At 43.1% G+C, this 16425-nt stretch overlaps 1 protein-coding gene across 9 annotated transcripts in view; it reads left to right on the forward strand.

Moving 5' to 3' along the window:
- The window catches only part of kmt2cb (lysine (K)-specific methyltransferase 2Cb), a 78591-nt gene extending 62166 nt beyond the window's left edge, over positions 1–16425 (forward strand). For 8 of the 9 annotated variants that reach the window (XM_025900646.1, XM_019347970.2, XM_019347974.2 and 5 more), the window contains 24 exons: positions 133–440; positions 582–2167; positions 2354–2465; positions 2567–2633; positions 2744–2804; positions 2946–3178; positions 3812–5449; positions 5714–5905; positions 6150–6314; positions 6427–6556; positions 6673–6820; positions 6912–7096; positions 7545–7681; positions 8235–8517; positions 8895–9034; positions 10441–10554; positions 10656–11772; positions 11864–12000; positions 12089–12231; positions 12347–12521; positions 12631–12747; positions 12843–12916; positions 14261–14369; positions 14504–16425. In XM_025900646.1, coding sequence (XP_025756431.1) covers positions 133–440; positions 582–2167; positions 2354–2465; positions 2567–2633; positions 2744–2804; positions 2946–3178; positions 3812–5449; positions 5714–5905; positions 6150–6314; positions 6427–6556; positions 6673–6820; positions 6912–7096; positions 7545–7681; positions 8235–8517; positions 8895–9034; positions 10441–10554; positions 10656–11772; positions 11864–12000; positions 12089–12231; positions 12347–12521; positions 12631–12747; positions 12843–12916; positions 14261–14369; positions 14504–14596 — 7464 coding nt within the window. In that variant the 3' untranslated portion in view covers positions 14597–16425. The remainder of the gene's footprint in view (positions 1–132; positions 441–581; positions 2168–2353; positions 2466–2566; positions 2634–2743; positions 2805–2945; positions 3179–3811; positions 5450–5713; positions 5906–6149; positions 6315–6426; positions 6557–6672; positions 6821–6911; positions 7097–7544; positions 7682–8234; positions 8518–8894; positions 9035–10440; positions 10555–10655; positions 11773–11863; positions 12001–12088; positions 12232–12346; positions 12522–12630; positions 12748–12842; positions 12917–14260; positions 14370–14503) is intronic. The other variant, XM_019347971.2, reaches the window with a different exon arrangement.

Genomic DNA, 16425 nt, shown 5'->3' on the forward strand with positions numbered 1-16425 from the left:
ACAAAACTACAAGGAATCTCAAATAAAATAATGTTGTGCAGTAGCTATGTAAAAAAAAAAAAAAAGACCCAAATCAACTCTTTGAACGGCTAAAAATGATTTTAAAAACTCTTAAATCTTTCAAACTTGCAGCGACAACGAATTAGAGAACTAATCATCAAGCAGCAGCAACAGAGGAGTGCCACCAGACAGGAGAGGGGCCCTCAGGAGCCTCCTGGCAACATAACCCCAGGAACACCACGGCCATGGCCCCAAGAGGGCCCTACTCAACCAGGGGAAATATTCACCCGGCCTCCTCCGCCTTATCCTGGACAAGTACCTATTAGAGGGCCGATGAGGTTTCCTGGACATTTTCCAGGAGATCAGCGTGTAGCCTTTCCTAATGAAGGTCAAATGCCCCGCGGCCCACATCCTGGAGATTTGAGACATCAGGGACCAAGGTTTGTTTTGTTATTCTTTTAATTACTTTTTGTGTTTCAAATTTTCCATAATAAATATCACATGATTGTACAATTTTTAGTCTTCCTTTTATGTCTTTGTAAAAGTTTTTTTTTTTTTTTCTTCTATCCTTCCCCCCACAGGTTTGCTTTTCCACCTGGAGCTCTAGGACCTCATGGGTCTCAAGACTTCTTTCCAAGGGGGCAACACCCAATGCAAGATGTCCCTCCTCAAATGAGACGGTCCATGTCTGCTGAAATGGCGAAAAACATGGGAGCAAACCCTATGGGGATGCCCCAGCACTTCCCACCTCGTGGTATGGCAATGCAGCAGCACAACATAATGGGCCAGCCTTTTATTGAACTGCGGCACAGAGCAGTAGAAAACAGGCCACGTATGCCATTCCCTCCTGCCAACATGCAAGGAAGTCATTTGGATCCCAACTTCCAGAACCAAAGGCCTGCAGGTTTTCCAGGAGCACCTGATTCTAGGTTCCCCCCAAATCAGGGGCCCAGAATGATGGACCCTATGGCTAACCAAACTGGCCATTTACAGCTCTCTGCCAGTATGGACAATCTTCATCATCAAACCCAGATTCCAGGAAGCACACTCAAACAGTCTCCACTGATGAGGTCCATGAGCCAGCCTGCCTCAAATGAGACCCCAAATATGTCAGCTTCCATGATCCTGTCTGCACCCCCGGCTGGACAGAGTGAGACTGTCTCAGTGACGAGCAGAGAAACTGTGGAGGAGAAACTGGATACAGAAGAATCTGCAGTCAAAGATCTAGAGGATGTGGAGGTAAAAGATCTAGTAGATGCTGACTTGGAAAACTTAAATCTGGATCCTGAAGATGGCAAAGACCTCGATTTAGAGACCAATGACCTACACCTTGATGACTTCCTGACATCTGGGAAATTTGACATCATTGCTTACACAGACCCTGATCTAGATGATATCAAGAAAGACATGTTTAGTGAGGAGCTGGATCTCAGTGATCCTATGGATGACAATACTGATGCTACAGATATCAACAAAAGCACAAGCAGCGGAACCGGGGCTTCTTCCAGTTCAACATCTGTACTGGCAAAGTCAGAGACTATGGGTGAGGAGTCTGCAGTTGAAGTCAAGCTGGAGGTCCCTTTAAATAAGGACTCAGCTGCTCTGGCTCCTGGGCAGGAAATTAAAGCAGAGGTCAAAGATTGTCCACAACCACCTGATGTACTAGACCAGCAAACTGCTGGAAATACCTTAATCTCCGATAAGCAAGGAGTGCTCTCTGACTCTACCCCAGTCCTGTCTAGTTTACTCATTAAGCAGCAGCCTGAAGAGCAATCATTAAACCCAATTGTTGAGTCTGTCAATCAAGGAGGTAACCTCATGGCCCAGCAGAACCAAGTTGCTGATGCTCAACATACCTCTGGACTTGCAATGAGTCAAACAATACCTGACACCGTCACTGCAGGAGAGGTTCCTCTGAGTGGCTTTGGGCCAGACCATCAGGTTGGATTGACGTCTGGAGTGGACCAGAGCGGTCTCACCCAGGCCCAGCAGGCAGCGTTAAACCAGGCAATGGGCCAGCATTCCCAACATCGTCCTCTTCTGTTGGAGGAGCAGCCACTCCTATTGCAGGACCTCCTGGACCAGGAGAGGCAGGAGCAACAGCAGCAGAGGCAGATGCAAGCAATGATACGACAGCGCTCAAGCAGCGACTTCTTCCCCAACATTGGTAAATAAATTTATAGCACCACTTATATAGATGTCACTTTAAGTTAAGTGGTTTGTTTTGGGGGATTTTTTGGGGGGGTTTTTTATTATTATTTTTTTTTGTGTGTGTGTGTGTGTTTTTTATTTGTTTTTTTTTCTTCACATTTTTGCAGTGTTTATTTCTGACAGTCATTGTTTTAATCTGCAGATTTTGATGCCATCACTGACCCCATCATGAAAGCCAAAATGGTTGCCCTTAAAGGCATCAACAAAGTCATGGTTCAGAACAACATGGGAATGCCTCCCATGGTCATGAACAGGTAAGAATTCCACAAGAATGCATTTTCTATAGTGCATAGAAAATAAGATGATTATATGGGGAGTGTACATAATTGACTGGAATGACTTCTTTGTGTCACAGATTTCCACCTGGTCCAGCACCACCTTGTCCTGAAAGTGCACCACTTCCTCCACAAGTTGTTGGACAGGTAACATGAATGAGTTTTTTTCTTGGTTTTTTGGGGTAGTGGGTTAAACTGTATAATTCTCTTATCTGTTATAACCTTCTTTTTAATGTTGTTTTTTTTTTTTATCTCAGGATGGAAAATTGACACAAGTAACAAGACCAAGTCCTCCAAATTTCGGACCTGGATTTGTCAGTAAGTTTTCCAAAATCTCTGCTGCCTCACTGTTCTGGGTTTTATAGTCTTTTCAGGTTAGAAATATTAAGATGTTTGTTTTTTATGTTGCCAAGATTGCTAAGAAAAGAGCTTTTTTTTTTTTTTACCTTCTTCTTTCAGACAATGCTCAGAGGGCTCAGTATGAAGAGTGGCTCCAGGAGACTCAGCAACTACTTCAAATGCAGCAGAAGTTTCTGGAAGAGAAGATCGGCGCTCACAGGAAGTCGAAGAAAGCCCTGTCTGCCAAGCAGAGAACAGCTAAGAAGGCAGGGAGAGAGTTCCCTGAGGAGGATGCTGAGCAGCTCAAACATGTCACAGAGCAGCAGGGTGTAGTGCAGAAACAACTGGAGCAGGTAAATGCTTGGCCTGTCAAGCTCTAGTACTGAATTCTCTCAAACCCCCACTCCTCACAGAGACTGGCATGAGCACTGTCCTTTCTTTAATCCTGTGACCAGAGTTTGAATACTTAAAGTATTACCTGCATCCAAACTGTTTTTCCAAATATTAAAGCAAAACACAGGGTAATGCTTTAATAATATCTAACTGAATAAGGTTAGAAAAACTTGAAGTGTTCAATGTTCTGAAAGAGAAACACTCACACATGTGTAATCTAAGAGAAACACAATTGTTGCCTTTTGTTTTTGATGTTCACTACCTTCACTCAATTTTTAAAAAATATGATGTCTTCTATTGCAAGGTATTATCTCTAGCTGTATATTATATTTGAGCAGGCATAATTAGAATGAAATATTAGTTGCATTTACTCAAACTCTCTGTGGGTATAGGACACAAAACACAGGCATTTGCTTTTTCTTCACCAAAACATACAGTCTTATGTCTTCACTGCAACCCTCTTTGACTCTAAAAGTGAAATAAGTGCACTTGGCTGAGTTAAAATTTGTACTTTAAAAAGAAGTTATTTAGTTATTTAATTAAGTTATTTTGTGAATTTATTGAGAATAACTTATTTCTTTACTTTGTCTCAGATCCGCAAGCAGCAGAAGGAGCATGCTGAACTGATCGAGGAGTACAGAGTAAAACAGCAGCAAAACAATATGACACCTATGATGCCTGGGATGCACCCGGTGCCAGGCCCCACTGGTATGGTGCCCAGTGGCCCACCGATGGTCCAGCCTCCTATGAATCCCATGATGCAGATGCCGCTTCATCCCGGCCAGCCAAATGTACCTCCACGTATGCCCAACGCACCACCTGGCTGGCATCCCGGTGCTTCTATGCCCATGGGAGGACCAGGAATGCCACATATAATGCCTCCCCAAGTACCTATGGGAAATTCAGCCCAGCCGTTTCAGATGCCAGTGGGTAATGTACCTCAGCACTCTCAAATGCCTTTGGAGCCCCAAGCACCACCTGCTCCTCCAGGTCCCATAAAACCCATGCAGGCAGGTGGTGTGAAGTTTGATGACAACAACCCATTCAGTGAAGGCTTCCAGGAGCGCGAGCGGAGGGAACGGCTCCGGGACCAGCAGGAGAAACAGCGGGTGCAGCTCATGCAGGAAGTTGAACGTCAAAGAGCACTGAAACACCGCATGGAAATGGAGCAGCAAGGGATGATGGGATCAGAAGGGAACATGGCACCACTATCTCAAATGCCATTTTTTAATGCAGAGCTGCCACAAGATTTCATGCAGCCACAGAGGCCTCCTCTGCAACATCAACAACAACTTGGACCAATTTTTCCTCAGCAGCAGGGCATGCAGCCTGGTATGGGCTCAGCGGCTGGAACATTTATGCAGGGTGAGAGGAGAGCCATGATGGGCAATGGCATGATGCCACCAGAGATGGGGCCTGATAATGTTGCTCTGCAAGGACCAAACTTTCCTCACGGTCAGCCCAGGCCTCGTCAGTTCAGTGGACCAGGAATGCTTCCGATGCCAGGTGAGGGTCCACCGTTTGGGGGTGACTCGTCAACACCTTTACCGTCCAACTTTCCAGGCTCAGGTCAGTCTCTGATTCAGCTTTATTCCAACATCATCCCAGATGAGAAAGGGAAAAAGAAGAGGAACCGCAAAAAGAAGAAAGATGATGATGCAGATTCAGTCAAGACACCTTCCACTCCCCACTCAGACCTTACAGCCCCTCTCACACCATGTGTCTCAGACACTTCCTCTACTCCAACCAGAAATCCGCATCTCTTTGGAGATCAGGACTTGTCCAGGTCCCCTTTACTGGGATCTTCCACCCCCAGTCACTCAGAGCTTGAACGGCAACTTTCTGGTGGGCAATCTGGACAATCTGCTCTGTCATCAGAAGCGGCGAGGGCCCAGGCGCAGGCTCAGGAACATGACAGAATCCTCAACAACATAAAGCTGGAGCAGACTGATGCCAGTGAGTGTCACGGGCCAAAAGAAGGTTCCATTGGCCCAGAAATGAGCTCTGTGAAAGAAGAGGGTAACAAAGGGAGTGTGTCTCCATTCCCTGCTGGGCAGAGTCCAAACAAGGGAGAAGCTGGTAATGAACTATTGAAGCACCTTCTGAAGAACAAGAGTACACCTCCACCTGGATTGTCTCAGCAGAGATCAGAGGAAAGCCTCCGCTCAGAGGAGGAGGAACCCACTGACTGCAAAACCTTACTGAGGCAAAGCTCCATGGACAGCAATGGGGTCAGTTTTTTTTTTTGTTAGTCATATAGTTACAGAGTGCCGAGGGGGTGATCAGCATAGTGAGTCATTTGCAGGCTAAGTGATTCAGATGGGAGGCTCATCATAGCTAAATTAGAATGAATCATAGCTGTCAGAATATGAATGAGTCATAGTTATGTGTTTGAAAACATCTAACTTGAAGCCATTATGGTGCTCAAGTAATTTTAAGTTTACTCATGTTTTGTTTGGGGTTTTTTTAAGCATCTTCTTCTGTCTCACCTCCAGGCATACTCAGATGGCACCCCTGACTTTCCTGGACCTCTGCTCCCCGAGCAGGAGAAGAAGAAAGGGAGAAACAAGAGAGCACCAAAAGCAGGAGAAAAACCTGCTTCTCGCTACAAGAAGAGGAAAAAGGAAGGAGATGAAAGGCAACTGATGCACACTGGACCAGACTCTGTAATGACCCAAATCAAACAGGTAAGTTGGTTTTTATATATATGTATTTTTTTACCTGCTCCTCTTCCAATTGATGGGTGCCGTGTGTTGTTAGGAGTAACAGTGCTTGAAAGCCTATAGTCTGAAGGCAGAATGTAAGATTCATTTGACGTAAAAATACTTAAAGACATTTCAGTGATTGTGGTCAGGATGGCTTGTGCAAGAATATATCTGGTCTGACTTCTCTGCTAACCTTCCACTGGTCTGTTTGTCTCTGCTAACACAGCAGCTCTCTCTGCTGCCTCTCATGGAGCCTCTGATTGGGGTCAACTTTGCCCATTTTGCTCCCTACGGCAGTGGCCAGCTCAATGGAGAGAACCTTTTATCTGGTACTTTTGGCAGCGCCTCACTAGATGGAGTTTCTGATTATTATTCCCAGCTGGCCTACAAGGTGAGATCTTACTGCTTTACTAAGGGGATACCAGATAAACAAAGGGTGGGTGGGTGTTAAGTGTGTCTGTGGCACTGTGTGCCTGACATTGCATTGCACTTGACTTCTACAGCAGAGTAACTTGAGCAATCCACCGACCCCGCCGGCATCTCTTCCTCCCACTCCACCACCTGTGAACCGACAGAAAATGATCAACGGTTTTGCCACAACCGAAGAGCTGGCCAGCAAAGCCGCTGCTATGGGTAAGCACTCATAAAGGTCCAAGATGGGCTGACCGATTGTGTTTCCATAATCTTAAAACATGAGGAGAAAATGGAAGGAGGCGTTCATACATATTAACCTTGTTTTCCTGTTGCAGTCTCCAAGGGCCTGGTCCCAAAGCCGCTGCATGTTCCATTTAGGAGTGAGGAAGATCTGCTAGCCCGGGCCATCGCTCAGGGACCCAAAACTGTGGATGTTCCAGCTTCTCTTCCCACACCTCCTCACAACAACCAGGAAGAGCTCAGGTAAAGGATAAAAAATAGTACTTCATGATTTATTTGGGCTGCAGTGTTTTAACAGAGTTGCTCATTTATTTATTTATTTTCCTTGTTGTAGTAATCGAGGACAGGAGCCTTGCAAGGAGAGGGACACACCTGACAGCTTTGTTCCATCTTCATCTCCCGAGAGCGTGGTTGGCATGGAGATCAGCCGTTACCCAGACTTGTCTCTGGTAAAGGAAGAGCCGCCATCGCCTTGCCTGTCTCCTGTCCTCCCCATGCTTCCTGCACCTGATGGGAAAGGTAAACACATATATCTGTTTTTATTTATTTAGTTATTTTAAAATTAAATTCATGGCTTTAAAATTAAATTCATGGTAAATTTATGGTTTTCGCATTAGTGTATCCTCGAGGGTCCATTTGATGCAAATGTGATAATCTTTCCAGGTCTGCAGGGGTCAGCATTCTCAACATAAAGGCCAAAATTTAGCAAAGTGATGACTTTACACAAACACACCAGCTTTGCATCTTCCACAAATGAGATGTTGAGCACACTTAACTATGGTGCTCCTTTTCTGCCTGTCACAGGCTTTCCATTATGTTTTCAGTGTGCATGTGCAGAATATATATGCATCAGCATCCTTTATACTTTGCATAAAAGTATGTGGAAGACGGCTGTCCACGTCTTTGTATGATCAAATTTGAACAGTGCAGCAGTTTTTGAGAATGCTTTCCTTTTTAAATTCATTAGGGACCCAGATCAAACTGCAGGATGTCAAGACTGAGCCTTCTTCGATGTTCTTTGGCTCCCCCTTCGGCTCTATGTCTAATGATTCCAAACAAGGGATGGTTTCTGTCGCTATCACTCTGAGACCAGCTGCAGCTGAGGTAACAATACTTTACATTTACTGAGGTTAGACAAAAATCTGACATGTTGTTTTTTTCCCAGTTCTCTCATTCCATGTCATATCAGACAAGTGCATAATCTGGCCACACAGTAAGAGAAAGATATTTATTGCAAGGGTTTGTTTTAAGGAGGATGCTTGTTTTTTATTAATCAAAGTCTAATTCTAAGAAATTACAGAGTTCTTAAAATAATAGCTTAATTTTTCTACACACATTATTTTAGGATTATTCAAGTTGTGTTAATTCTTACATGTGCAAGACATTTAAAGTTGCATATTAACTTAGTTATTCTACTTGATTGGCAGATTTCATTTTACATGGTCAAGTAAACTACTTTTAAATCAGCTGACAAGGACATTTTAGTTCCTAAGAGATTCACTTCTTAATATTAAATCAGAGGAGTAATACAGAAGTCAATATTTAACTGCTTTAAGTGCCTTTTTACTTGGAGTTCTTGGGTGACTGTGGTGGACAACTTTAGAGGACAATTTGCATTGCTCTAAACTTCTGTTTATTTGTTTTATTTATTTCTCAGAATATTACAGGTGTGGTGGCAGCCATTTCAGACCTCTTGTGTGTGAAGATCCCCAGCAGTTATGAGGTCAGCAGCACCCCAGATAGGGGGCCCCTATCTATGGTCAGCGGTCAAAGGGTGGGCCCACATGGCATGGAGCCACGGCCTTCCATGCTCTTCAATGGACAAGGAGACAGTGGAGGGCTGCATGGACGGCCGGGACAAATGATCAGGCCCAGTGGACCACAGGGGATGATGCAGCAGCAGCAGGCACATCATTTCCGTTTCCATCCCAACAGCCCAGGTAGGGAATAAAACTAAATTAAACAAGAGCATCTCTGATTCCACCCGGTGCAGTAATACAGCCTGTAATTGAAATGTCATGTTTGATTTAAGCTAAATATAATCACTCCCGGTGAAAATGCACAATTCAGCAACGCTCTTTCGATACCTAATCACTTCCCTTTAAACATCCAGAGGAGCGCTTATTTTTTTAACAGTTTTTCGAGTGTACCGTTATTTATCTGGGGCTGAAGGTAGCCTACAGTCCAATTCTATAATGGCTGTTTTATTTTCTTTGCTAAAGTTTGTTTAGTCCAATTAAAGATTCAGTCATCTGTAGGTTACTGTCAGAGATGTTAAAAATGAATCTAATTTTGCATCACTTTTCTGTTACATCAGGCAATGCTGGAGCTCGAGGACCTGATCACAAGATCCCTGGCAGCCCTGGATGTAAACCCCAGTGGTGCTGCCACTGTAAGGTGGTGGTTCTGGGAAATGGAGTGCAGAAAGCCATCAAAGACCTCCCTGCTCACATGAAGGTACCAGATGTAATGGCTGCACAGTCATGTATATATTAATTGTGCACACCACCTTTCAAATAAAGGCTAAAAGTTGAAATTATAACCTTTACAGGAAGCCTGAATGGACTGAGGATGTAGTGCTTCTCCATTTCTTACTCAGATATCAAGGCCACAGATAATAAATCGCTGCTAATCGTCAGCAGCTCTTATGGACAAAAAGGCTCGGATATCTAACAGCGTTTACTAAAGTACACCATATTTTAATATAGTGCCGTGTGACAGTTTTGCCCCTGAGCAAAATTTCTGTCACAAGTAAAAGATGAGCTGATTTCCAAAAGGCATTAAGTCAAAGATGACACATCGCGTTAATATTTTAACAAAGATTACTTTTCTATATTTAGTAATTTATTTATTTATTTAAATAAATAGATGCAGGTCAGCATCTGTGGTACCACAGTTTCTCAATTATCACCTTTTGAAACAGAGTCTAAGAGTCTTCAGATTCAAACTTGTTCTTGTTCTGTCTTTACAGCTTGAACCTCTTAAGGTAGTAATTCATTGTGAATAATGAGTACTGCAGTAGAAGCTTCCTTCCTTTCATCTTAATTTTTTTTACATACCGTTCGATGTATACGTGCAGACTTTGCTGTTTTTTAAGTAAATCTGCCCCTTCCTGCAAATTATTCTGCATGCCGCTGTCAATAAAAGCCAACAGCATGACTCATCAGTCTGTGAACTTAGCAGTTAGTTAAAGCTTTCATTTATGCATCACATAACCTTTTATAATGATGACTGTGTCCAAGCCAAAGCCCCGATGAGCTAGTTAAAATGTGAATTTTTGATAAAGTTATCTGAGAACTCGAACGTTAGCTCCTTTCCTTTTTACAGCTGTGAAATTGTACAAAATGCAAATTTGCACTATTGTTGCTTGAGATGTTGAAGTTATGTTTTTGTTTTAACTTGATGACTATAGCTTTGATTTGTGTAATGAGTCCCACTGTCAGAAATTTGGATCATTTCGCTGTCATGTATACATATAATAGTGAGATTACTATATGAGCTACAAACTGGTTGGCTTACCAGATTTTTACGTTGGGGAGTAAAGTATTAAAACTCCTTTCAGCCTCAAGGGCCACACTTATCAATATATTCATATGCACAGCACTGCAATAATACTGAACATATGCTCTGATTATGTAAATCTTTCCTAATGGAGTTAAATACATTTCAGATCAGTTAGTAGGTTAAACAGCATCCCCTGTGACTTCACTCTTTAGAGTGTTTAGGTTATTTAAATATTGCATTAATCCTAATTTATTTTTCTACATCGCTTTGCCTTGAGTGGCTTCCATTAGTCAGATGTTGACTTACACCTCATTCCTAATTGAGCTTCTTCAAACTTGGACTGATTTTCTTCCCGTTAGGGATCTGAAGGCCGTTTGAAATCTGAAGACGACTTGGTCTTCTGCAGCCACAACTGCTTCCTTCTCTACTGTTCATCACCACCACTGCAGTCCAGATCAACCACAGAAACTAAGGTTTGTACCACTGTACCCCAGGCACATCTCTGAGAAATCTGAGTCTTAAAAAAGCGTTAGACTTTTAAGTTTGATATTTTTTCCCCTTGTCATCTTCCCAGGAGTCTGTGTCCCTCCTCCCACCCTCTGAGCAAACGGAGAGCCTTTCTAAAACTCAGCACCAGTACAGTAACAACATGTCCTCGCTGGATGTCCATTGTCTCGCCCAGCTTCAGCCAAAGCAGTCACCCCCCTCTACACCTCCCATCCCCTTCCCTTCAGCCAGTGAGACACCCAAGACTGAAGCAAAATCCGATGCCCTCAAAGTGACAGTGAAGCTGAAGTCCAGGCCAAGGTCCCACGATGTCTGGCACCAGGGAAAGAGACAGAAAGGACTCCGATGGAGGAAATGGACTGTCCAGGTGGTGGTGCCAAGAGGGAATTCGCAGCTCCCGGATGAGGATAAGATTGATGAGCTCCTGAAGAAGCTTGGAGCCTCCCTGCGCCCTCCAGTGTCACTCAAGGACCAGAGACGCTGCTGTTTCTGCCATCAGTTTGGAGATGGGATGACTGATGGTCCTGCCAGGCTGCTCAATCTAGATCTCGATGTGTGGGTTCATCTCAACTGTGCCCTGTGGTCGACTGAGGTGTACGAGACTCAAGCTGGCGCCCTCATCAACGTAGAGCTTGCACTGCGGCGTGGTCAAACGATACGATGCGCCTACTGTCAGCAGACTGGAGCCACCAGCGGCTGCCACCGCCTGCGCTGCACCAATGTGTACCATTTCACCTGTGCTCTGCAAGCTCAGTGCACCTTCTTCAAGGATAAGACTATGCTCTGCCATGCCCACAGGCCCAGGGGAACAGCGGGACAAGCTCTGGAGCACGAGCTGCGATGCTTTGCCGTGTTCCGGCGTGTTTATGTCCAGAGAGACGAAGTGCGTCAAATTGCCACGGCTGTACAACAGCCCGAGTTAGGTTATACCTTTCGGGTAGGCAGTCTAGTGTTGCATGCGATCGGCCAGCTTACACCGCTACAGATGGCGTCCTTCCATTCCTCAACAGCCATCTTTCCAGTTGGCTATGAAGCTTGCCGCATTTACTGGAGCATGCGCCATGGCAATCGCCGTTGTCGCTACATCTGTTCCGTTGAAGAGAGAGACGGGATACCAGAGTTTACCATCAGAGTCATCGAACAGGGCTACCAAGACATGGTCCTGACTGACACCTCTGCTAAAGGTTTGCCCTCAGGAAAAAAAAAAATACTAGCGTGTCTTTTTGTGGCTGATGAAACAGTTTTAACCAGTTTATGATCTTGTCTCATCATTAGGAGTTTGGGATAAGGTGCTAGGCCCAGTGGCTGAGAAAAGAGCTGAGTCAGGCACTCTGAAGCTCTTTCCTGTTTACCTGAAAGGAGAGGATCTGTTTGGGCTCACAGTTCCTGCAGTCGCCAAGATCACAGAATCGGTTTGTACCTACTTTGGAGGATTTCATCAGCTGCAAGAATTTGAAAACATCAACAAATCTCTAAATGATGCTTTTCATCTGCTTTCAGCTCCCAGGAGTGGAGGCTTGTGACAGGTACTCATTCCGTTACGGACGCAACCCTCTTGTGGAGTTGCCTCTCATGTTCAATCCAGCTGGTTGTGCCCGCGCTCAGCCAAAAGCAAGCTCTCCCTACACCTCAGTTGTGATAAGGTAACTTTGTTTGAAGTTGACATTAAATTACCTTCTTGGTAACATTCTGTCTCAAAGTAAAGAAGTCAGAGTTATTAAAATGTTCTCCTTCTCCACCTCCCTTCTAAAAATAAAGGCCTCAGCCACAGGCTGTATCCAGCAGCAGTGCCAGGTCTAACCAGAATGTTGCCCAAGGAGAAGGTGGCGCCCCCCATAATAAGCCTCCGGTGGTGCACCCCAGGTCCTCCCAGTACCGTTGGATGAAGAGTGAGTGGCGAGCCAACGTCTATCTGGGCCGCTCCCGCATCCAGGTGAGTCGACCAGATTTAAATTCCTTTTAAACTGTCAGAGTGAGAATGATGCTTTTGGTTTCTATTTCTGTTGACTAAATGAAAACCTGCTTATGTGATATATTCACAGGGCCTGGGGCTGTTTGCTGCTAGAGACATAGAAAAACAGACAATGGTGATTGAGTACAATGGAACCATCCTCCGAAATGAGGTCGCCATCAGGAAGGAGAAGATCTATAGGTCTAAGGTAAATATCTGTTGCTGCAACATTTTTAGCAGAAATTGTATTTCTTTAAAATGATCTTTTCCAAAAGCTGAGAGCATTTCTTCTCTTCCTTGTAGAACCGGGCAGTGTTCATGTTCCGCATCGATAGCGAACATGTTGTTGATGCCACACTAAATGGAGGGATCGCAAGGTACTCTGAGCTTCCACGAACTGTTTGAGCATTTTCATAAATGTATTTATGACAGTGTAGCATTTCTTTCATACTCGCTTATTGCAACAAATGTCATTCAGTGTAGCACACTGATGAGCCACAACATTAAAACCCCTTGCGGGTGAAGTGAGTAACCCTGATGATCTCAGTGCACTGGTATCTGTCAAGGGGGTGGTTACAAGAGGCTGCAAGTGAAGAGTGAGCTCTTGAAGTTAAAGCAGGGAAAAATGAGCAAGCCTGATGATCTGAGCGACTTTGACAAGAGCCACATTGTTATGACTAGATGACTGGGTCAGGGCACCTCCAGAACAGCATGTCCGGTGGGGTGTTACCTGTTTCCAGTGGTTAGCACAAGTGATGAGGACCTAAAGCACATTGATGTGTGGGAGTAAAGGGGGGCTCTGTGATCCCACAGAAGAGCACCTCCAGCACAATTTACTGAAAACTGGTTATGGTAGAAAGTTATCAGAATCCACAGCGCTGCACAGGGTTTTCATACTGACCACTATCTTAACTCAGTTTCAAAGTCCCTGAAATCTCAAGTCTGTTTGAGCATCTATGGGATTTTTGAGGAAGAAAAAACAAGTGGGTTAGATTCATGGATGGCCAGCGTCACTTCTTACAGGACTTAACTGATGGGCTGCTAAGATGGAACAAAGGTCTTGTGGAGTGCACGCCTCAACGTCTTAAAAGTAGCCTCTCCATATCTGTCTTACCGATATAATCTTCCAGGAAAGTGGCACAGACGAGACTCTGCATCTGTGTGTGGGAGGCTTGTCTGCAAACTGGTACATATTGCAAATGAGCATCAGGGGTTTTTTCATTGCTGCTATAAATGTTGGCCTTTTCTGGATTTTGTTATCAAAGTGATGGCAGTTCTCTTGTATTGTCAAAAGGGCCCAAACACACATGGAACCAGAACTAGAGACCATGTTGAACAGGTTCATGCCCTTCTTCATAAGTTCTGGAAGATGAGTAGTCAGTAGTCAGTACTACTTTACAACAAAATCTATTCACAGATATGAAAATTGCTGTAAAGGTACTCTAAACTGCCTTTGCGTCTCATTTTGCCATGATGACCAAACACAGACTCAAAGTTGGAAACAAAGCTAGTTTCTTTTGAACGTCATAATTGTTTTGTTGTTTTAAAATGTTGACATTTTCATCTTATCACCGTCTGCCGCTGCGTGTCTGAATCAGCTCACAGAGGCAGAAAATGAGCCTTTAGTTGCAAATAGAATTTGCAATCATTTAAATATGGTCGGCTATGTTAGAGTAATGCTCTGAACACTCTTTGACGCGTGACACGTGCTTCTTTTTCAGATATATCAATCATTCTTGTGCCCCTAACTGTGTTGCTGAGGTGGTAACATTTGAGAGGGGTTACAAAATCATCATCAGCTGCATTCGCAGAATTGAAAAAGGAGAGGAGGTTGGTATATATGCATATATATAATTTTTTTCTGTAATTGGAATTTGTCCCTGTTCGTTTGCATGCATGTGTGGGTGTAAACGGTGCAGCTGTGATATAGCAATGGATGTTTCTCCCGTGTTTGTTTTCTGCAGCTGTGTTTCAACTACCAGTTTGAGAGCGTTGAGGGCCAGCACAAGATCGCTTGCCACTGTGGAGCTCCTGAATGCAGGAAGTGGATTAACTGAGCAAAACGGAAACGACGAACCCAAACGCATTCCTTGCCATAGCGTGTGGAGGATGCTGTGATCTCTGCACAGAATAAATAAGAGACTTCACACTAAAGTCATTTTACGAATGAGCAGAAGGCCTGAGCCCTTGGAGAAATGAATGAATCGGTGTTGGTTCGTTGACAACGTGGAATTAAAAATAGGCGGAGGAAGGGAAATATAACACAGTAGCAGGAAATGACTCGTGCCATATGTGAGGGGCTCTGTCGACGCCTCCGTCTGTATGTATCCGTGTGTTTGTTTGGTGTACATGGGGTGCGGAATCCACCAGCGAATGAGAAAGCACTGTGTGGGGTGCGGCCTTATTGCTTACTAAGGGCAGGCCCTTTTGTTCATACTGTTAATGTATACCGTTTGACTAAATGTAGACATCACTGAATGAGGAATGTACAGCAATGAATACCGCGAAGGGAATATTAACTTGCACTAAAAATAAAAAAAATAAACAAAAAAAACCCATACACACACACCCACACACACACAAGCTTTTAAATACTTGATTCCATGAGTCAGTTTTATCATAGGTCTCTGTCATGTGATTTGTGTGGAATTCGAGAGGTTTTGTATTTATTACTGAGTGAATGAATTTTATTCTCAAAATGAGATCGAGTTAAAAGAAGGCTAGATTGCTATTGTTTTTGAAGATTGAAGAAGACATGCTGTTACTTTTGTATAAATGTACATAAAAAAAACCAACAAAAAAAACTATAGGAATAACCGACCAAATACTACCTTAACCTTCTCGATGTTTGGGTGTTTTTAAAAATTGTTTTTGTTCTGTTTGTCATTGAAATTTATTTAAGATGGACGTTATTTCAGTTTGAGAGTATATATTATGATTATTCTGTACAGAATTTGTAATATAACCACAATAATTCACAAAGTATTTTTGTTGTATTAAAAGTACGGTATTGTAGCGTAGTGTTTTGTGACTTACACTTACTTTGACCACTCAAAAAAAAAAAAAGAAATATTTTTGTTGACTAACGTAACAAGTAATCGGTTACAGAATCAAAAAAGAGACTCTTCAGATAGTAAAAGATCATTGTGATCTGTTTGCTGTTAATCAGGTTTGATTTTAAAGAACTGTGAATTAGGTTTTAAAACCCAAAAAAACAGCTTTTTAACTTTTTATCACAAATGGAAACAGCAACATGTGTTAACCTGTTTTTTTGTTTTTTAAACTTTACTTTTAACACAAGGTGCGAACGTCTGATAACGTTGTGATTTAGACGAACCATTGCGCGACAGAAAGAATTCTATGGAGAACTGTAGGTTGTTCTGCCTTTTGTTTTTGTTTTGTTTTTTGGAAACAAATGGCATCCTGCTTATAATCAGAAATATTTCTTATACTGACACTTCACAAGTCACATGCTAGAAGCAGAGGAGTTTTTGCGTGCACAATTTCAAGTTGACTGTAAAATTTTGGAGACAGTCTTAGAACTTGTAATGTATATGGCATGTATTTTTTTAACTTTCCGAAGACTCAATTGTATATATTTTTCTCAATGAATGGTTGTAACAAAATTGTTTCTTGGATATTTTTTCTTCTCTTGTACGATACATCATCCTGCCAGTGTGTTTGTGCTACATTTTCTTGGTCGTGTAAAGTAGTCATTTCTTTTCTTTTTCTTTTTGTTTTTCTTTTTTTCCTTTTCTTTTTTGTTTCTTTTTTTTTGTTTGTTTCTTTTTTTTGAATTGCCTTTTGAAGTGTACAGAGTATGAGGTTTGGAGTTTGTGGAATTGAATTTAGAAACATTTACAAAAATAAACTATTTTACATGTTA

Source organism: Oreochromis niloticus, linkage group LG18 (assembly GCF_001858045.2).
Source record: "Oreochromis niloticus isolate F11D_XX linkage group LG18, O_niloticus_UMD_NMBU, whole genome shotgun sequence".
Lineage (NCBI taxonomy): Eukaryota > Metazoa > Chordata > Actinopteri > Cichliformes > Cichlidae > Oreochromis > Oreochromis niloticus.